Consider the following 23037-nt stretch of genomic DNA (forward strand, 5'->3'; position numbering starts at 1 on the left):
TGAAAAAACAGTGCGTTTGAATATACATATTTGAAAACTGAAGGTATTTTTTTACTTTTTGTCAAGGATTTGGGAGAACTTATAAAGGCGAGAAAAGAAATTATCTTAACCTAAAAACAAAATTTATAAAAATGAGATAAGTCAAACTCTAATATTGTCGTTCTTCAAAAAAATTTGAAGTAAGTCTATGATCTAAATTGTTTTTTATATAAATTATTAAAATAGCATTTCATTTCATTTGTAGCTAATTGCTTCTGTAAACTTTCAATGAGTTAAACGCGATCACTTAACATCATGTGCAACAACAGAGCTTCCTCTCGGTCTACGTGATCAGGGGGGATGTGTCATGGGATTAGGACCCATGTGACAGGCGGCTCCTAGAAGTCGATGTTTCCCCCTCGAGAGGCCTAGGGACAGTTCCCCTCCTAACTCTTGTCTGCTCATTCTGAAGCCTAGCCATCTCACATCGAACGAACGCATGCTGGATTTCACGGCCGAGTCTCCGTCTGTCGTGGTTGTTTATAGTCATTTTTCCTGAAACAATACGAGAAAAAGACATCATTTTGCATCCAAAACAGTTTCAAATATGCTTCTCTGAAAAACAGTAGACCACCAATTCGAAGATGCATCTCCGAAAAAGCTTGTGTTTGCATCAATGGTAGAAACGGATATCAGTCTTGATCTAACAACCCAGAACGCAATCAAATCATAGCGCATGTCTCTAACAACTATTTATTACAAATTTGACTAATACCTAATGCATCTAAACAAACTATTTTACCTAATACATTAATCAAAAATCAAAATAAATTAAATGAGAAACTTACTCAAGAAAGTGTTGAGGATGAATAAGTGTAATTAGTTGAGATTGAAATGCTTGAAGTAGAAGTAGTGTTTATCCTTGAGGAAACTTGAAAAATGGATTGAAAGTTGCTACGAACTTCAAATGTGGTTTGAAGTTGAGGAATAAGTTTCAGAAAATGAAGAAAGGGAAAAGTGGGGGTCTTGCGCGATATATATATATATATATATATATATATATATATATATATATATATATATATATATATATATATATAAAATAAACACGTTCTGAGGTGCATCTCTGAATATCCCATTGTATTTGAAATTAAGGATTATTTCGATGATGCATCTACGAACAAACCCTAAAATAAATACAAAGATGCGTCTCTGAATTAAATTTTAAAAAGTAAAAAAAATGGTGCGTTTGAAGATATATCTTTGAAAACTGAAGGTATTTTTTACTTTTTGTCAAGGATTTAGGAGAACTTAATAGAGGTGGGAAAAGAAATTACCTTAACCTAAAAACCAATTTTATAAAGATGAGATAAGTCAAACTCTAATACTATCGTTGTTCGAAAAAATTTGAAGTAAGTCTATGAGCTAAATTGTTTTTTTATATAAATTATTAAAATAGCATTTCATTTGTAGCTAACTGCTTCCGTAAACTTTCAATGAGTTAAACGCGATCACTTATATATTTTAGTGGATATTTGAATTTAAAAAGTTTGCGATTAAATTGAATTAGTACTCGGACACAAACACGTTATTATCATTTGATAATAATTTTACAAGATTGAACACAATCACATGATTTTATTCCGGGTGTTGGTGTTACAAAGGTTACTATGCATTATCAACCAACATGTATTTGGATTTTTTTTTATTTGTTCCTACCAAATTTCCCTGTACACCAGAATTTCTAACTAGTAGCAGACTTCCTGCAAAAAAATTAGTTTCATCAAGTTCTCATTGGGCAGGCTTTGGAACTTCATGAAGCTCTAGTTTTGACAAACTATTCCTAACTAGTTCACTTGAAAGACATCAATTTTGTTGACGTTTTTGTTGATCGATCTGTGAGAAGACTTTGTTTGGAAGTGGATTTGTAACCATATAGATGCATAATATTCACTCAATCCTTATGGATAACAAAGAAAATGATCATTTTGTTGAACAATCTTGGAAGTAATACTGTAACTCTACATAGAATCAGTCAGAGTAGGAAGAGGATGAAAATGATACAGTTCATCACAACAGAAAGGTTAATATGTATGCAGTTCTGGTGTAGTGTGAGAAATGACATGTGACTTGTGAGGCAAACAAAGAATGTTCTCTAATAATACCATATTTAAATTCTACTGAAAACTGAAATTTATCTTTCTCTCAGATCAACTATATGATTGAAAGTAAAGAAAAGAAGGATAGAAGTAGCAGAAAAATACCAACAAATTAAACAATAAAATGACCGAGGCTTTATACTAACTGGCACATTTTAATTTATCTGTTCCTAGGAAATCCATTATAATTTACACAGTAAACATGAAATAAGACTACTTTAATATGCCTACGGGAAATTTGTGTGTTTAGATGCATTTCATTCAACAAAGTTATAATAGACGCTGCACTAACAAACCTGAAACTGGAGTCTAACTAATTACCATGCAAAAACATCAATATCAATCAATATATACATTAACGCTCAATATTATCGATACTAAAGTTATGGATTAACACAATTTACACTACACAAAAACAGGTCAAAAGAAAAGTGAAGGAAAAACATTTGTTTGTATATAACACAACCTTGGGAACTTACAAGGCCTGTGATCCGGTTTCAGAAGTGCTAACTACAGAATCAACTGCTTCATTCTCAAAACTCCTACCCCTACTAACATTGGCTTCAAGTTGTTCCATCCCGGAATCAACAGCTTCATTCTCAAAACTCTTAGCCCTACTAACTTGGGATTCAAGTTGTACCATCCCAGAATCAAGAGCTTCGTTCTCAAAACTCTTATCCCTATTAACTCCGGCTTCAAGTTGTTCTATCCCCGAATCAACAGCTTCATTCTCAGAACTCTTACCCCTAATAACTTCGGCTTCAAGTTGTTCTATCCCGGAATCAACCGCTTCATTCTCAAAACTCTTATCCCTAATAACTTCGGCTTCAAGTTGTTCTATCCCGGAATCAACCGCTTCATTCTCAAAACTCTTACCCCTAGTAACATTGGTTTCATGTTGTTCTATCCCCGAATCAACCGCTTCATTCTCAAATCTCTTACCCCTAGTAACATTGGTTTCATGTTGTTCTATCCCCGAATCAACCGCTTCATTCTCAAAACTCTTACCCCTACTAACATTGGTTTCACGTTGTTCTGTCCCCGAATCAACCGCTTCATTCTCAAAACTCTTACCCCTACTAACATTGGTTTCATGTTGTTCTATCCGGGAATCAACAGCTTCATTCTCAAATATCTTACCCCTACTAAGACTGGCTTCAAGTTGTTCTATCTCATCCTCCTCAATATGTTGATAGAGCTCTTCTTTATAAACCCTCAACTGCTCTTCCAACACACTCCTATGAGATTCATGCCGTGTGATCGCCCAATGCAAAGAATCAATCACTTCATCATCATACTCTAATCTCTGCTCAGCCATTCTGCGGAATTGATTGGCTTCAATTTCAGCCGAGCTCTTCTCGTTCTGAAGCCGGAGAATCATCGACATTGCCTCATGTGCCGATGAAGAAGCAGCTGTTCGTTCGTGGTCAAGCTCCGTAAAAGCAGCATTGGCTTTGTTGCGCTGAATCTTTATCAACTTTCTCAGAGTATTTACATCAAACACCTCGTCCATATCTCGAACCTCCCATTCATTATCCGACCCATTCTCCGAACTATCTTTCACTTTCTCTCCGGCAATATTAGAGCTCTTCTTGGTCGCATTTGGGTCGGACCCATTTTCGAAAGATGGAACCTCTGGCTTAGAAACTTCCCAAATTATGTTCTCCAAACATAGACGAATTCTGGGCATGCCTCCAAAATCACAGAGGAAACGCAGTGCACCCTTAAAACGCCAACCCAAGTGTAGAATCTTGAAAAAGAAACCAAGCATCAAAACCATGCCGAGAAATTTGAGAAAGCGATAGAGACATGTGAAAAGCACGAAGCCACATCCGAGTTCGGTAAAAAGATTTAAAGGGAGAGCGAGATTCATGAGAGGGAAGAGGGGAGAAAACCTCTGATGCAAGACAAAGGAGGGAGAGTCTGCATCTGAGGCGGGATTGGGAAGGAAGAACAGATCTTGGCGTGAAAATGAGAAAAGGAATGATTGGGTAGTTTCAAAAGAGATGAAAAATGTGTGAAATTAGGGAGAAAACAACGATGATGCGAGTGTGTTGTTGCATAGCAGTGACGGTGAGTGTTGTGTTGGGAGAGATGGTGGATGCGGACAAATAGAAGGTGTGGGATCGGTGGTTATGGCGAAATTAGACCATTTCAGAGACAAATCTTCTGTTTTTTGTATTATACTGCATGCTTCTGTTAATAAGGAAAATAAAGAGTACTATATTTAAGTACTTATATAAATGTTAATTTTAAAAGAAAAATCTTAAACATAATTTTTTAACTAAATTAATTTTTAGTCTTTGTAAATAAATTATTTTTATTTTTAGTCAATGTAAACTTTTTTTTTAGTAATTCGAAATCCATTAAAATAAAATAAAAATAAGAGTGGGGATATAGAGTCTTGGTCCAATGAAAAAAAAATTAAAGCAATATGAATTAAAGACAAATACTCATGTATCATGATTCATGTGGACAATTTAGCGAACCATTTATTCTTTTTAAAGAATATTTAAAAATTGATTTTCTTATTTCTAGTCAAGGAAAATCTGAAATAATTGATTGAAGTGTCTTTTATGTATTTTTTATCTCTATTTTTTGTTTGATTTTACTCTTCAAATATTTTTTTATTTATAAGTCTTTATTTCCTTCTCTCTCCCGTTTGACTCTCCATATTCATCATAAATACATCTGTCAATAATGTTTGTCGTCCCAATAATTGCCACGTAACGACTGCATCTTCACTAATTATAACTCCCTTTTCATAATGTATCATCTAGTAATTGTTTCTTATGACCCTCCAAATGACATCTTAGCCTTGTCATCGGATCCGGCTTGCACTAACTCGATCATCACCGACTTACATGAGGTCGACTTCGTCTTGCTTATTTTGATACCCTAACCGGAGTCCGACTAGTAGGTATAACACGACTACCGACTAGCTAACCTCGCCATACTCGGTTGTCATACCAACTCGGTCTCAAGGAATTCTGGTATGTACATAAACGATCCAACGATCTTATATCTCGACATGTCAAACTAATTTTTTGGGATGTACATAAGTCCCCCGAGCATGAGCTCTAAAAGATTGAAATGTTTGGACAAAGGAAGCCTGAAAATTTCTTTTTAACTTTTTCTTCAGTTCACTTATGCAGTGATATTCGTTTGTAGTGACGTGTCTTTAATCATGATAGCGTATCTTCATCAGATTCTCTCCTTCCTTAGTAATGATAACTTTTATGGGAATTTGATCGCTTTCGACGATCTGAAATGTTTCATGTTTCTTAAGTTCCTAAGAGTATTTTCTCCTGATTAAAGTCATCTTTTTACCTTCTGGCTCGTCATTTGCTGAAGGAATTTATTTCTCTTTTCAAAGCAACCTTTAGAGTTTTCGTTCGTTCTTCAAGATCATGTATATTTACTTTTGTTTCTTTGTTCTGCGTTCTATTATCCAATGATTGTTGTTAATGCATGTGATGATAATACAAATGCATTAAGATCCTTGAGTGTCTGCGAAATAAAATATCTTTGGGATTTTTATGTGAGAGTGAGTATGGATACTCTAACCCAGACTGACTTTGTCGTATTGCCAAGGAGGCTTGCAACAATATTTCCACCTCTTTTAGCGATTCTGACTTTGAATCTTCTTCGTCAGGTTCATGAGTAGAGATGATGATGGAGATTATGGAGTCATTCGATCAAGAAGTAATGAGTTATGATCACAACTTCATTGACGAGGTGAAGATTACTAAACTTTGACCTTTGAAGAATGTTTATTCTACTAGGAACGAAGACAATGTTATTTAAGAGCCCTGTATTACAAGGGAACATGTTTGTATATCTCTTGCTAGAGGAGTTAAATATGAATATTTCAATTTCTACATTGGGATATTGGAAGCTTTTAACATCCACCTTCCCTTTATCGATTTTGAAACCAATTTATTAAGAGCCATGAATACTGCCCCTTCTCAACTTCGTCCTAATAGCTGGGTGTTTATCAAGGCTTTCGAAATAGCTTGTGAGGCCATAGATATAGAGTCCACCATAGGTTTATTTTTCTCCTTTTTTGAAATCAAAGGTGTTGATAAGGGTGGATGGGTGACCATTAGCGGCCTTCCCGACAAGAGTTTTCTCTAAGCTTATACCACAAATTATAAAGGTTTTAAAGACTAATTTCTTCGAGTTAGATGTGGACTGAGATGTCCTCGGATAATATATGTGCTAGACGGGTCTCATCATTTCCCTATCTATTGGACCGAGAGCCCTCTTTCAGTATCCAGTTTTGATTTTGACAAATTGAATGACCAGGAGGTTAAATCTTTGGTCATATTAGATTCCTTTCGTATGATGAAAGTCTGAGATCTATTGTCTTTACCCGATGAACACGTTTTTTCTTTCCTGGGTAATGGCCGTTTATTTTCTTTTTGCATCACTCAGGATGCCATCATGCACTTTGCTAACTTCTTTTCTCATTTTGTCTGTAGAAAAAAATGATTGACTTGTCTATGAAGGAACAAAAAAAGTTGATGTTGGAAGCCTGGGTGGTAAGGAAAGTAACCGGCCAAAGTGATGTTAAATCAGACTTGACCGATTTAGAAGCCCAGTTACTAAAGAAAAGAAATGTAGCCCTAAGCACAGCAATCCCCAGTGTTTCGGAGCCTCAATCTTCTACCCTTTTGCCACCGAAGAGCCTTCATTTGAGTACCCCAAAGAGGATGAGAACTTCGATGATTAACTAGGTCTACAAAGCCGATTGGGAAATTTCGTGTTTGATGCGTGAGACTGGTGAAAGTGACTAAACCAGATCATCCAATGAATTCAAGTTCTGGAGTAACAGTTTGGACAAACTAAAATTCCATTATGATCATTTGAATACGAAAGATGTGAACAAGGTGAAGACCATAGGGCAACAGAAACTGACCCAAAATATCAGTTCTTATCTGATGACATGTGTTGTTTTAACCCGGGGGTTATTTGAAGTCAGGGATGATCATGAACATATCGACATAAAACTTAACCAAGAGGTCAATCAACTGAAAGAGCAACAAAAAACGCAAGCGGCTAGACTATCCGGCCTAGAGAAACAATTATCGAAGGAGAAGACCAGAAGGAGATATCAGAGGCTATGAATCAGGAATTGAAGTCCACTATTAACAAACAATATGAGGAGATGAAATCAATTCAAGTTTCAAATGAACAATTTCAAAGCTCTTTGCAGAAAGCTCAAATTGACGTCCTCGACGTAGGCGATGCTGCCTTTAATAGGGAAAAGGCTCAAGCCTTGTACCTTTATCCCAATCTTAACTTGCCCGAGATGGACTTTTTCAAAGTTATGGTTAATGGTCATCTCGTGGATATGGAAATCAGATAAATTGGTTGGCTTCAAGTGAGTCAGGTTGTCTTTTATCTGAAATTTGTACCACATAGGTTTGAATCCCCATCGAGCAGGGCCTTAATGTTTAGAGGGATCTCGTTAATTCTCGAACACAGACCGACTAATTCCAAGTAGATCATGTCAGACATTTGGCCAGTTATAAGTTAACCAAACTACTTAAAGTCATAGGCTTGTTAATTTACTTAGTCAGGCCTAAGCCAATTATGCCAGAGGCTTCAAGTTGCTTAGACTTCATTTAGTCCAAAGGTTTCAATTTACTTAGCCCAACTGAAGCCGATTATGCTAAAGGCTTCAAGTTGCTTGGACTTTATTTAGGCCATAGGTTTCAATTTACTTAGCCCAGTCGAAGCCGATTATGTTATAAGCTTCAAGTTTCTTGTAATTCATTTAGGCATGAGATTTTAATTTACTTAGACCGGATGAAGTCGATTATGGCAGAGGCTTCAAGTTGCTTGGACTTTATTTAGGCCAGAGGTTTCAATTTACATAGCCCGTCTGAAGCCGATTAGTCATAGTAGAAAGACTTTTCTTCTCCGATATAACCGTCAATTTTGGTTGCCATTCTCTAGTCAAGGATCTTAACACTTTAAGGTTGAGATCATCATTTGCAAAGGTCTTTCTGAGTGCAATTAAATGGTTTGTCAAGTGAACAAATCTTTTCTACAATGAAGCAATGGATTATCCAGGTTGCATTCTGAACATTTCATATTCTTGAATCAATGTGTTCAATCTGGAACTTTTAACTTCAACGGTTCCTTCATGAGTGTCCACCAAAGTGTCCCATATTTCTTTTACCGATTTACATTGAGAGATACGGAAAAACTCGTCCATACTTAATACACTTTGAAGAAGATTAATAGCTTTATTTTCATTAAGTATTCTTTTCTTATCATCTTCATCATAATTTTTTTTAACCTTAGGAGTGCCAACATCATTAACCATACTAGTTGGATTATGAGGACCATTTTCAACGGCTTCCCATATACCATCTCCTTGTGCTTCTAAATGTGTCTTCATGCGGATTTTCCAGAAGTCAAAATATTCTTTAGAAAATAGAGGGAGTTTGTTGCTACTACCACCATCTTTGAAAACCGGGTTTGTGCTAGCGGAAGCCATACTGGATCTTGAAGGAACATGTTACCTATAACTTGCTCTGATGCCAATTGTAAATTGAGTGTGCACCTAAGAGGGAGGGGGGGATTAGGTATTATGAAAACTTTTCCGGTTTTTTGACTTGTTTTAAGAATCTTTCCTAAGTGATTACTATGTGATAAAAGCGGTAAATGCGGAAAGATAAAGAACACCGAGAGATATCTTGGTTCCCCTCACAGTCCGAGAGTACTCTAGTCCCCTTTCAACATGAAAGAGATTTTACTATTGTTAGGAATTATAGAAGACTCTTCCTAGTCTTCCTATACAAACACTACCAATCACACCAAGAACAATCCTCTTGGATTTTTCACTAAGTTCAAAAAGAGAACAATCCTCCCTTTAGTGAACCTCTTGTTTCCAACAATCCTGGACAACAAGGATACATAAAGTAATTTGAATTTTTTATAAGTATGTGAAATGAAATTGTATAAGTATCAATCTATGGATTGATCTTCTCCTTATAAAAAAACAAATCTCTTAATGATATACAAGTGTTCACTATGAAGTAAATGAAACTTAGAATATTTTTCTATGAAGGTTAAGTGCAGAAAGTTTCACTCTTAAAACTATGGTTTTGAACACTTAGAGAATTTTTGAAAGATGAAGAGAATATTTGAATATTTGAAAGTTTGCAAAAAAATGTGAGATTAAAATTTGAAGAAATGGTGTTTATATAGCCCCAATGCACCTCTACAAATGAGTACAAACCATGAAAGAATGTCATGCTTCAAGAACTAGTTTTGAAAACCAAAGGAATGAAATAATGCAATTTTTTCAGGCACTCGTACAGTGGTAATCGGTCAGCCAAAAATGGTTAATCGATTACACCCTTGTAGCGTGCAAAAGATTTGAAATTTTTTGCTTGTTAATCGATTAGCACAACGCTGTTAACCGATTAAAAGCTCTGCAGAATGCAAAAATAGTTATTTTTCAAAGAAAAAAACTTTGGCAAGATGAATTCAAACATTTTAAACAAACATGATATGAATGTATGAGGATTTGAACACTTGTATACTCATTAGAAATGTTGAATGCTATATACCTTATCATTCATGATCAATCCATAAGTATTTCTTCAAGACTTGACATAATATGAAACTTGTCTTTGCTTTAGAAGTCTTAGAGCCATTTCTTTTTGTCAATTCATTCTTGCTTTTTAGAATCTTGTCGTCATCAAAACACTTGAGAAACATGCCTTCACACTCACGTAACAAAAAATTGAGGCAAAATACTTGTACGCGCCATGTTTTTTTCTTTCTAAAAAACAATCTATTATGTCGGTTTTAGTAAAAAATGAGGGGTACACTAAGTCAAGGTACATGCTTCGAATTCCAATAGCTGTAATTTTTGTTTTTATTTCTTTAAAGGTAGAGTCTTTCTTTTTCTATTAGTTTTTATTTAACTATTAAATAATCTATTACATCATTTTCTCTAACAGGGATATGCTATAGAGAATTAATTATAAAATGATTCATTCACTAAGTTTTACCTTAAACCTAACTCATATATACGAAATTTTTATCCAAATAATCCATTTTTTCAAATAAATATCCAAAATAACTCACTTTCCCACCTATTTTCCCAAAATAAAGGAGGCGTCAATCCAATTGGCGCATGTGTACAACACATAAGAGGAGACGCTAATCCAATTGACAACAAAGTACATATATTGGAGAGAGAATGTACTTTATCTCCTATATATTTGTACACTATCGTCAATTAGAGTGACGTCTCCTTTTATATGTTGTACACAAACGTCAATTGGATTGACGTCTCCTTTATCTTAAAATATTTTTATTTAAAAGTGAGTTATTTTGGGAAATAGGTGAAAAAGTGAGTTAGTTTGAGTAGTTATTTGAAAAAATATGTTATTTAGATAAAAAAAAAATCCATATATACAACCGCTCCTTACTCGTAAACATCATTCTTTATGATACATTTTAACAAAAAAATATACTTTGATTATGTGTTGTTCTTCTAACAATCACTTTTAACAAATCATTTTTCTCTTCTTACAATCTATCTCACATAATTGCGTTGTGTTTGTTGTTGTAGGTGTTTCCACCTCTTGCCAATGTTAATTGGTAAAAAAAAACATTGTTAAATTTTTGAATAACTCCCCAATATTATCAATCAAATAAAATATTATATAATATATTATCTTATTCGGTTGACAAGATTGAGAAATTTATTCTTAATCATATTACAATTTGTTTTTTATATAAGTCATTGTTTAATTATTGTGACAAACAAAGAAATTGATGATTGGTAAAAAATTAAAAAAGAAAACAATACATGTTTCATTTAATTTTTTTCATTCAACATTTTTTGTTGCAATAAATATAATCTACCACCTCGGTTGATTTAGGAAACAAAGGGGAAAAGTCCTCATTTTATAACTTGAGAGGTGTCACTCTTTATATAAACTCTTTAGATGCTCTATTTTTAACTAATGTGTGATTTGAAATCTTTTCAATAATAACATATAATATAATGCATTAAAAATTAATATTACAACATGAGATTGATTGATATATTACGATTGAAACAAACGAAATAATAAAAATTAATAGATTAAATTAAACTAATAAATAATATAAAAAGATAAGTATCATCGAATAATAAACTAGATTGACATGTCATATTAATAAAAAATAAATAAGTATACAAATATATACACGTGGTTCGGTTCGGTCCGGTTTGGATCGGGTTTGAAAATCAATCCGAAATTCGATTGAAACCTAACAATTTTTACAAAATGACATCCAAACACGTTCAATAATATTCAATTTTTGTGATTTTTTATTTTTTAGATCAATTTATAATTTTTATTTGGATCGATTTAAATTTGAACACCCTTACTTTTATGTCAGCTAAATGTTGAATTTTGTTGCTATTTAAGAGCACATTGAATGTAATATACGAATTAATAGTGTTAAATATTTAATTTTGTTGTAGAAATATAATATCTTATCATATTTGTATTTTAAAATATAGTTTCTTTATAAGAAAGTGTAGATGTAGATGGCATTTAAGTATAAATTTATGGAAATCACTTTCTTCTTTTTAATGGTTAATAAGGGTGGCGTGTTTGTGTTTCATTTAGTGATGTTCATGGTTGAAGAATTGTCCTGTACCGAATTAGGTTGATTCATTTACAATAATTATTTTAATAAAAATTACAGTCAATTGGTAAAATGGTTTCAATTCAATTTAAAATTAATTTGTATTTATAAATTAGTTTATAATCAGTTTGCAATTATAAATTAATTTAATATATTAAAAAAAATTTAAATTAGATAAATTTGTTTTTTAATTTAAAAATATATATTTTTCAGAATACTTTTTTTATTTTCAGAAAAAAATTGTATTTTTTTCTTCAGTTTTTTATTTAAATTATATATTTATTTTTTGGAATACATTTTTTTTCAGAAAAAAACAATATTTTTATATTAGAAAAAAAATTATTTTATTTTTTGTCATTTTTTTAAATTTTAGTAAAACAAACATTTCGGTAAAAAACATTTTTCATATTTTGGAATAAAAAATATTTTTTATTTTCAGAGTTCTTTTTTCATTTCAAATGAGATTATATTTTTTATTTTCATATAAAATAATAACAAAATTTCAAAGACATTATTTTTTATTTTTTGGAGTAATTTTTTCTTTTTAGAAAAACTGTTTTTTTTCTCAAAACTTTTTTGTAATAAAAAAATATTTTTTATTTTTAAAATATTGTTGTTTTCACTTTCAATCGTTTTCCTTTTTTTTTATTATGAAAAAACTAATTCATATAATTAAATCAGTTTAAAAAAAATTGATTTTGAATCGATTTTAAACTAAATTCGAATTATTAAATTAAATGGTTCAATTGAGTGATTTAATTTTTTTTTAGGGAGCAATACAATTCAATTTATTAATAGAATTTGATTAATCATATTTTTACACCTTACTTTGATCATAAAAAATAAAAAATAAAAGAAAGAATGATATGTTTGAAAATAAAAATTTACTTATATAGGTTTTACTTTGTCCCAAGTGATGCAATGACATTGACTCTCATTTACCCAAATGACACATAATCCTAAAAGAAAAAACAAAAACAAATCAAAACATCAAATGGTGTTGTATGTATTTAGAAGAGCAGCTGAAGGAGAAACGACTTCAAATGCTGTGCTTGATTGTGATGAACCTGTGAAGGTACTATTGCTTGAAGTTGAGGTCCCATTTTTGTATTTAGAGGACACAGAACTGAAAGATGAATGCATCTGTAATGGAAGACTAGGCAATGGAGCATCAAAACTAAGAACCTGAACCACTTGTCTAATCATAGGCCTCTGAACATGATCTACATGAGTACACCAAAGTCCAACAATCATCAACCTCTCAATTTCCTTCTCATTGAATTCACCATACAATCTTGAATCACCAGCTTTAAGAATTTCACCTACACCATAAAGCTCCCAAACCCAATCCACCAAGTAAGCATGTTCTTCACTAAGACTTGGTTCAATTGCTTTTCTACCACAAGCTATTTCCAAAGCAACAACTCCAAAACTATATACATCAGATTCTCTACTAGCTTTACCTCTAGTTGCAGCCTCAGGTGATAGATATCCATATGTTCCGGCTAGAACTGTTGTCTTTGATTCTGTCTCATGGTTCATTAGTCTAGCCAAACCGAAATCTCCGAGCTTTGTGTTAAAACTACTATCCAACATGATATTGCTTGATTTTATGTCTCTATGAAGTACACATTGTTCGCATTCTTCGTGTAGGTACAATAATGCTGAGGCTAAGCCTCTAGCTATGTTGTATCGCACTGGCCATGTCAACAAACCTTTACCTTTGAAAAGGTAAGAATCTAAGCTTCCATTTTCCATAAACTCGTAAACTAAAAGAAGATCATTTTGTTTGTGGCACCAACCAAAGAGTTGAACCAAATTCTTTTGCCTCAGTTGGCTAATAACTTTGACTTCAGATGCATATTCCTTTACTCCTTGATTTGATCCCTTAGAAACCTTCTTAATTGCAACATGAGTTTTTAAGTCTTTTATGAATCCTTTGTAGACTCCTCCGAAACCACCCTCTCCGATTTTGTGTTCCTTTGCAAAGTTGTTGGTTGCGGTAGCAAGTTCTTCATAGGTAAACTTCCTAGGTAGAGAGCTTCTTTCAAAATCATTATCCATTTCGAGATCCGTCTGCAAAACATCCTCCATTCTGTTATTCCTCAGCTTCCGTTTCACAAAACAAACCAACCCGATAACACAGATAAAAACAGCAGCAGCACCGATAACACTAAGTCCTACGACAAGTCCTGTGTTTGTTCCGTTCTCGTCAGCTTCAAAATCTGAACTTGACTTGAAAGACCATGAGTTAAGAGTATGATACTCCCACCAGAACCCTGTCGCGGAAGTGAATCCGAATTCAACCCAATCAGGTAGATGATCTTTCAGATTAACAACACTTGACAAGTGCTGTTGAATTATCTTGTTATCTTGATAACCTGTGAAGGTGACAGTAATGTTGTTTGAACTCGAATTGTAACTAACTTCAGCATCATATCCTCTTTCGTCCATACTAGTGAACCATTGCGTCGTGTAAGAAGTGGCGATAGAGCTAACATCAATTCCCACATGATCATATTTAGGATCCCAATCATTAACAAAAGTATCAAATTCCACAGCAACAAATGGATTTTCTTTTGTGTAATTTGGATTACTCAACTGAGTTCGGCTCACGAGACCGATACCACTTCCGTCTCTTGGAACAGGTAGTGGAAAATTCGGGTGTGCCAAGTAGAAGGTGATTCCATCTCCGTGATGGGTTTTGTTGGGGGCGTTAATAGTAAATGAGAAACGAGTAGTGAAATCATTGACTTCACCTGTGTTTATGTCCCAAAGATGAAACAGTTTTGAGTATGTGACTCTACCTAGACTGTCTTTCTCGTACTTTGTGAGTTGGAGAACTTGGTTATCTTGAGAGACATCACCTGAGAAATTGAAGGCAATTGTTTTGTCACTACTAAGGTTGTCATAGTTGAATGATAATGGAGTTGCATGAGATGTTAGAACTAGCAAGAGTGATAACGTTACGAAAAAGAAAGCGAGAAGATGAGTTTTCTGATGATAATAGCAAGATGCTGCCATAGTTGCAAATAAGAATGTGATGTTGTATGGGAAATACTAATAACCATACAAAATGGCATGGCATGTTGTGGTTGTATGTAGGTATTAGTAATTAATTAGTAATAAAGGTTCATTGATTGTGTTTGGTGGTTGACAGATTCAATGGTTTACCTTTGATTTAGTCTTGGTCAATTCCTTTATGAGTCTTATGTTTCAATGAATCCATCCATATAAGTGTAAAAGTGACCTAAGTTTTCCAAAATTCATTTTATAAGATAAGATAGTCAAAAACTAAAAGTAGAAAGGTTGTAAGAATTTTTTCGATCAATAAAATATACTATTTTATAATCGATGTTCTAGAAAAGAGTTGGAGCTTGTTATGCAAGGAATAACAATTAACAAGAGAGTTGAGTCAATTTGAATAAACAATGAAAGAAAAATCTATCATAGAAAAATTTGATTAATACGTAAGGATACATGAAGACAAGTTCTACATACACTCAAGATAGAAAGATAGATTAAAATAAAATGAATTTCATCTAGAATACAAAAGCGACATAGAAGGTGAAACATCAGAAGTAGTTGAGTTTGTGTTTGAACTAAAGCTTATTATATTCTTGCTTTGACCTTCCTCTGAACCACTTATGCTAAATGGAGCTGTGAAAGAATTAAAAGGGCCCTCAGCATATGTTGGTATAGGCATACTTGATGGAAGATTAGGCAGTGGAGCTTCAAAATTAAGCACTTGAATAGCTTGTCTCATTGAAGGCCTATTATTAGGATCAGGGTGAGCACACAAAAGACCAACAATCATTAAGCACTTTATTTGTTCCTCATCAAAATCTCCACTTAGTCTTGGATCCACTGCTTCAAGAATTCTCCCTCTTCCATATAGCCCCCAAACCCACTCAACAATATGTACTTCATTTTCTTGAGCCTTAATATTTACTGCTTTTCTTCCACAAGCTATTTCTAAAGCAACAATTCCAAAACTATACACATCTGTTTCTTTACTAGCCCTTCCGGTCGTAGCACATTCAGGAGCCATGTATCCCATGGTCCCTGCTAAAGCTGTTGTTTGTGCACCTTTTCCATGATCCACAAACCTTGCTAAACCAAAATCTCCGAGTTTTGCATTAAACTCTGAATCAAGCATTAGGTTGCTTGCTTTTATGTCTCTATGTACAACACATTGTTCCCATTCTTCATGCAAATACAACAATGCAGAAGCCAAGCCTCTAGCTATTGTATATCTAACAGCCCATTTCAAAAAGCTTTGTTTTTTGAAAAGATGAATGTCTAAACTACCATTTGGCATGTACTCATATACAAGTAATAGCTTTTTCTTTTCATGACACCAACCAATCAATTGCACTAGATTTCTATGCCTTAATTTGCTAATAATCGTTACTTCTGATGCAAACTCCTTTATCCCTTGATGAGAATCTTCTGACACCCTCTTAATAGCAACATAAGATTTTGTATCTTTAAGAAACCCTCTATAAACACCTCCAAATCCTCCTTGTCCTAGCTTATGCTCATCTTTGAAATTATTAGCCGCATGTGCTAGTTCTGCATATGTATACTTCTTGGGTCCTGTCCCTCTTCCAAAATCCTCACCCATGTACTCTTCAAATTCACCATCTTCCTCTTCTTTTCCTTTCTTCCACTTCTTCCACAAGTAAACGGAAATAAAAACGAACACACATATCAAAACAAATCCACCAATTCCCAATCCAACTGCTATTCCTGTCTTGGCCTTTTTCTTCTTATAACTAGGAGCAGTAATTGTTTTGTTGTTATCTTGTTCTGCTTCTAAAGTTGAGCTAAAATCCCATGAAGATATACTATGAATAGCGATTGATGTTCCTGTGGCAGCTGAGAAGCCAATAGAAACAAGTTCTGGCAGATAAAGTCTGAGATCAACTATGGTAGATAAAGTCTGATTCACAGTTGTAGAAGTTCCATTACTAAAACCTGTGAATATAATACTTAGATTTAGTGAACTAGCACTATAACTGATCCAAGCCTCATTGAGCATACCTTGTTTGATATCAGCCAGCCATGTCGTATTAGCAACCGATCTCATAGAGTTGATGTCGATTCCGGCATGTTCATGTGGTGGATCCCAGTAATTGCTAAAGATATCAAACTCAACCGCAACAAATGGATATTTCAAATTTTCAGTTGAGTTTATTTCTTGGTTATCAAGCGTTAGTCCCATAGAACCTCCCTGGGTTGCATTAGGCTCCTCTGAACCATAAGGGACAAGAAAGAAAGCAATTCCGTCTCCATAAAATTGTTTTCTCTGGGAATTTATGGTGAAAGTGAAATGGGATGTGAAGTCTGTGAGATTGTTTGTGGTTTTGTTCCATAGGAGAAGTGGTTGGCTATATGTGGCTCTACCAATGCTTCCATTCATGAGCTTGCCTTGTTGGTTTATTGTAAGTTGGATTTCTGATGATGCTGGATTTGCTGATCCATTGTAGATTATGGTCTTGTCATTAGGATCAAAACTAGTGAAATTAAAGGACAAAGAGGATGCATTTGGAATAATCAAGTTTAAAAATAAGAAAATAGATAACAACATTAATGAGAAATTATGATTGGAGAATTGGATATACATTGCTTTTGGTGTTTTCAAATAGGTGAAATTTGCGGGGATTAGTTTATATGAAACTGCAAAAAGTTAAACTATTTTATGAGCTTTCTTTAAGCCATCATTGTTTACTACTATTCTTCCTTTCTTTTTCTTTTCAAATGTTGAATTTATTGCTACTTGGAAGAAAAGACCAAGTTTTCTAGAATGAAAACATAGGAATATGTCTTATACTATATTTTAATCTAGTTTTGTTGCCACATATGTTGTAATGAATTACCGTATAATTTAATGGACACCAGGTCAAAACCTTTTATATAAGAATTTATTTGGATTTTTTCAAACTTTTGTAAGATACCTGTTCATAAGAATCGGAATGGAGCAATTAGACTTGGAGAGTTAGAATAAGTCATTTGAAATTTGAAAGATGTTAAGGTGAAACCGTTGAAAATAAAAGGTAAAATAATGAGCGCGTTTATATGCAAGGAAGACTTGTACTAGTTCAATAGAACTTTTGGATCATGAAATTTTAAACTTTGACTATTATAGCTCATCATGCCAACAGTTACATAGTTGGATCTAATCTAAATAACTAAATGTGAGGTCGAATATAACATGTTTAAAAAAAACTTGTGAATAGTGTCTGATGCTGCGTGGGTTTTCCAGTTTAAGAATGGAATATGAATTGCGCTTTGATGGCAAATTCCATTGAAATTCTTGATGTCTCTGCACTATGGTCCGGTGGTAGAGATATTGGTAAATATTCCGACGTTTAAGTTAGAGACAACCAAAAGTGAGAGGTATTTAGGATTAGAATAGTGTATACGTCGATTTGACACACTCACTAAATTTTATAGTAAGGTTATACGATTTTTTGGGACTAAAACCTAACTCTTTGGACAACCCTGAGAAAGAAAAAATGACAGAAGATGCTCCTTCTAATTACTATGATCAAGTGTCCTTGGGTTCCATGGTGCTAGAAACTTCTTTGCGGATAGTTGTCATAAAGAGTGATGTTGTCGACTTGACGTTCGCAAGGCCCGCGCTGAAAAGCTCAAGAGTGACATCAAGTGAAGAGTGCACGGAGTGGGTGGTTCCTCCAAACATGTCAATCACCATTTGAATAGATCCAACGGTCACCCACACAACATGCCTCCTCTCACGCGAATGGTTTTAACTTGAGCGTTGAAGTGTTAATCTTATATGACAATCTCTTCTCTATTGTACCATAAACTTGTCCCACTAATCCAATATCTCATCTTGCAGTCTCACCGATAATTTCTGGTTCTCAAGAGGAATATTGACGCCATCTGCGGAAATCGACTTTTGATTCATACGAATTCCACAAACAACAATTGTATCTTTGTCGCAGATCAAAATCTCTAACTCTTTCCTCACGAACATCAATCGCTTCTCGGAAAACCTGATACCGGACTTCTAAAGTTATATTGAATTTAGGTTTAATACTATTTTTAGTACCGTATGTTAACCTCAGAGTTCCTTTTGCTCCCTTAACTTAATAAAGATTCATATTGATCCCTTAACTCTTCAAAAAATATCATGTTAGTTCTTTTCGTCTAACTAGTTGCGAGTTTGGTGATCGGTTTCTGAGTTTTTTCGTCGCTAATAAGACAAAAGGACAAAAATGATACGTTTTAAAGGGTTAAGAGACCAATATGGATTTTTTTTCAAGTTAAGGAAGCAAAATGAACCCTAAGGTTAGCATACCGGACCAAAAAGAATATTAAACCTTGAACTTAAAAGTAACTCAATCTGCCAAAGCCACTATTGAAGCTAGTAAAGCTCATCCTCCTCTACAGGAGATGGACGGTCTAGTCTTAATAACTTCTCCCTCTATTCCAATGCCACGGGATTTGGATTCTCCAAGAATTAATAAAGAAGCATTCCAAATTTTCCAACCTTTTAACCTTTGCCTCTGTCTTATCAAAATGAACCTTCAAACCAACTTACTTTGCAACCACTCATACATGGATATGAGATGATTTCATCTTCCAACAACTACAAGCCAATCAAGCATGCAGGGAGCCATTGACCTATTGACAACATGTATAATTTGGTGCACCTAAAAAACTCTCGATTCCAGGTGCACCTAAAAAACTCTCAATTTCAGGTGCACACGATCCTGAGAATTCAAGGAAAGTTATTATATGCCCCTCAAAGAGATAACAACATACGGGAGGTGACTTTGCGCATAATTTGAAGGAAAAGAGCGATCCAAAATGCAACAGAATTTTTTTAAAAAAATTCTCCTTTAGTGATCCTTACGAATGGGCATGATCAGTGATAGAATCGTTACCTCTTGTGGCGATTGAAACCTTTGATGCAGATCTACGGAGCGATCACGAAAGTTGAATGGTGACAACGCCTCTACTCAGTCCACACGAACGGATTCCTTCAATCTCAGTGCTAGCTGCTATGAATGAAGACTTTGAGTGAGAGAGAGAGAGAGAGAGAGAGAGAGAGAGAGAGAGAGAGAGAGAAACGAAATTGCAACTGCGCAAATGCTTCTACACAAGGGTTCTATTTATAGAACCACTTGTGCGCGCTGCAAGCTAAAAAGCCCACTTAAGTGTATGCGATCTATATCTTATAATATACCAAAATCCCTTAATCACGTGGTACCTTACCATATTTCGTATTCTACTTAAGTACACCGTACCTTACAATGTTCTATAATTCACTTAAGTGCACTGTACCTTGCGGTGTTCCTTAACTACTCTATCTCTCATCAATCCGTCCTTTTGTGTGAGACCCGGTAGGTTTTCGCGATATTGACAATTATATTAAATCATGTATTTAACACAATAAACAGTGAGCGATATCTAGTAACACATCACTGCTACCCAAGACACGAAAATATCAAGTGATCTGGCAAATCCTTTTGTGATAATACTTATGTGTATAATTACCCTTTTGCCCTTATGTCTTTATTGAACACAAGGCATAGACCGTGTCATCCTTGTCTAGTTAAATATTGGGCTCATAGACATTTATCCTGTTACGCAGGATGGGCAAATTCCATCTAAGTCACTCATGTCCCTCAGCATGCTTCGTGGAGTACCCATCAACTGTCTTTATGGTCATCCAGTTACGGACAATGTTTGATCAACAATAAGGCACCCGACTCTACATCTAGGATACATAGTGGTTTTAGGTCAAAGAGTGGTATACACCATTATCACCATGAGAATAATTTATGACACTTAGCATAACATTCTATATAGTATTCTCATAGCGGGTCAATCTAGTATAAATATTACTCTCAATATTCATACTTATGTTTAAGACTTGATAACTCCTTATCCATGATCCATGAGATGTGATCATCAGTTTATATACATAATAGTCTTAATGCTTTAATGTTATCCCACTTTACAACAAAGCTCGACTACGAATACTTTAAGAATAATGTTCTTATGTTTAATGGGATCTCATGATTAAGTCACACTTGATACATTAAATGGACTAGCTATTCTAGGAACTTTATTAAACAAACATAATAAAGAAAAAGCCTTTTATTATTAATAAATAATTCGATACAAGTACCAAAAGTATTGACCTCTAGGGCTTACACCAACATAATCCCCTCTGCAATACTAGAGAAAATCCTTTTCAAAGTGGTCACACCACATGAAGTTACTCTAGGATTTCTAAGCCTTCATTGAAGTAAGGGGCACTGGATCCCTCCCCTATACTCTGAGGCTATGCTTGGATATCATAAAATGAACGGAGCGGAATGAAGTGGAGCGGAGCGAATGTCCCATTCCATTGTTTGGAAATTTTAGAACAGAATAAGACAAGTTGTTCATTCCTCCCAAATTGAAGGGGGAGAAATATGGTGGTAAGTGATGGAATAAAATAAAATCCATACCACTCAACTCCGCTCCGCTCCATCAAATTTTAAATGATCCCAACAATGGAATATCATTCCACGCCATCTCATTCCGCTCCGCTCCATCCAATTCCATCAATCCAAACAAAGCATGAGGGAATGGGAGGGAACCATACTCCACCAAAATCTTATAGTAGTCGTCGATAACCAACACACCATTCCCGGAGGAGAGAAAGATATGAAGTTGATTCTTATACTGCAAAACAAAATGGGAACATGTTATATCCATGCATCCTTAATAGCAGAATCCATATATCCCTGGAGAAACCTCTAAATTTGGCGACGACAACGTGACCAAGGACCCTAACAAACATGTAGAGGATGTCAATAACATATTAAACGATTTTTGCGCTAACCCTCACCAGAGATGTTGTGACGTGATATAAGACCCTTATAGATTGAAGCATTGACTCATTGAATGACCTATTTAACTCATTCTCTCTATTTTACCACCCATAAACGATAACTAACAACTATGGTGATACTCAACAGATTACGCACGGGAAGAAAAAAAACCTACATGAATACATAGATCGTTTAACAAAAGTGGGCTTGACCATAGGAGGTACAAAATATGGACTAAACTAACGGATATTCAAGAAGGGTTTAAGGTCATATTGTATGCTTCAGAAGAAACTAGGGCTTAAGGGAGATTGTAGTTTAAATGACTTGCTGAGTAGGGTGCAACCTGTCGCAACCTAAAAAATATAGTATGCGAAAAATACCCGGCGAGAAAGAAATGACAGAAGAGTCGCCACCGTGCGTTATTTATCCCAAAGGAGGGAAAGGAAACGCTCGAAGTAAACCTGGGAGAAAGGAAAGGAAAAGACAAGGTCTCGCAACCAAATCTTGGGTTCGGGAGCCGATTATGCGAAGGGAAGGTATTAGCACCCCTACGCATCCGTAGTACTCTACGGGATCCACTTTTGTTGTTCTTGTCTAAAGGGTGCGTGTATATCTAATGTACTACTTACTAAAAGGGGGGTCAAAAGAAAATGACTCGCACGGATGTCGCATCCACTGCATACGTATCTCATCTGAATATGAGAATCAGAGTCTTCGTAGCTCGGCTACCTAGGGGTTAAAGAGGAGTGTGCTCGCTAAGACATCGCGTCTTATGCCTACGTATCTCATCTGGAATGAGAATCAGAGCAAGCCGTAGTTAGGCTACCTACGGGTTAAGGGTTGTGTTTTTGGGTGAACGACGTTACTACGCAATCTACCGGATGCTCGACCTTTGGAGACTTACTCGCCTGTAGTAGAAGGAGTTAACGTGTTCTTAGGAGAAGAAAAATCAATGAGTTTGTTTGTGTTTTAGGAATGCTCATGCAAAAAGGAAGTCCTAGACGAAGGAACAGTGCTACCTTAATTGACATGCAAACGAGAGACTATACGAAGCCTAGCAATCCTATGGGGAGACGATCACACCATACAAAACAAACATGCATAAAGTAAAATGCCACCAAGGGGGCTCAAACATACATGGGTAGGGCTTTAGTCAAGAAGGGTCATATCAACCTCGACAAACAAGCCATGGAAGGGTAATCAAACGGGATCTTAACCACTGACATTGAACGTTAGGATGAGCAGATCAAAAGGGTAATGAGGATAAGACCTCATAGCTCTTAACCATGGACAAGGTGAGCTCATGACAAAAAGTGGGGATTCAGAAAGGTGGAACCCTCTCCACTGACTGACCGGACAAAAGATCT

At 34.9% G+C, this 23037-nt stretch overlaps 3 protein-coding genes across 5 annotated transcripts in view; all 3 read right to left on the bottom strand.

Moving 5' to 3' along the window:
• Positions 1 to 361: 361 nt before the first annotated feature.
• Positions 362 to 4333, bottom strand: LOC127105428 (uncharacterized). 3 transcript variants are annotated; one of them, XM_051042611.1, is made up of 2 exons: positions 2618 to 4333; positions 362 to 534 (listed from the first exon to the last, which is right to left on the bottom strand). In XM_051042611.1, exons 1-2 carry the CDS (start codon positions 4009 to 4011, stop codon positions 489 to 491), a joined length of 1440 nt encoding a protein of 479 aa, XP_050898568.1. In that variant the 5' UTR covers positions 4012 to 4333; the 3' UTR covers positions 362 to 488. The 3 variants fall into 3 exon arrangements, with proteins under 3 accessions (XP_050898568.1, XP_050898569.1, XP_050898570.1); XM_051042612.1 differs by lacking the exon at positions 362 to 534 and adding an exon at positions 1546 to 1742; XM_051042613.1 differs by lacking the exon at positions 362 to 534 and adding an exon at positions 1546 to 1742 and having other exon boundaries at positions 2605 to 4333.
• An 8344-nt stretch (positions 4334 to 12677) lies between these two features.
• On the bottom strand, positions 12678 to 14906 carry LOC127105429 (L-type lectin-domain containing receptor kinase IX.1-like). Its single transcript, XM_051042614.1, has one exon. It carries the CDS (start codon positions 14832 to 14834, stop codon positions 12801 to 12803), a length of 2034 nt encoding a protein of 677 aa, XP_050898571.1. The 5' UTR covers positions 14835 to 14906; the 3' UTR covers positions 12678 to 12800.
• A 336-nt stretch (positions 14907 to 15242) lies between these two features.
• LOC127105430 (L-type lectin-domain containing receptor kinase IX.1) overlaps positions 15243 to 23037 on the bottom strand; it is a 95262-nt gene continuing 87467 nt past the window's right edge. The window contains exon 2 of the mRNA XM_051042615.1: positions 15243 to 16790. Coding sequence (XP_050898572.1) covers positions 15349 to 16790 — 1442 coding nt within the window. The 3' untranslated portion in view covers positions 15243 to 15348. The remainder of the gene's footprint in view (positions 16791 to 23037) is intronic.

The sequence above is a fragment of the Lathyrus oleraceus genome, chromosome 7 (genome assembly GCF_024323335.1).
Source record: "Lathyrus oleraceus cultivar Zhongwan6 chromosome 7, CAAS_Psat_ZW6_1.0, whole genome shotgun sequence".
NCBI classification, from domain to species: domain Eukaryota; kingdom Viridiplantae; phylum Streptophyta; class Magnoliopsida; order Fabales; family Fabaceae; genus Lathyrus; species Lathyrus oleraceus.

Excerpts from the sequence above, each read along its gene's own strand:
- LOC127105428 (XM_051042611.1), bottom strand. The coding sequence starts at position 4,011 with ATGAATCTCGCTCTCCCTTTAAATCTTTTTACCGAACTCGGATGTGGC. Across the intron at positions 535-2,617 it reads GAAACCGGATCACAGGCCTT|GAAAAATGACTATAAACAAC; the intron begins GTAAGTTCCCAA and ends GTATTGTTTCAG.
- LOC127105429 (XM_051042614.1), bottom strand. The coding sequence starts at position 14,834 with ATGGCAGCATCTTGCTATTATCATCAGAAAACTCATCTTCTCGCTTTC.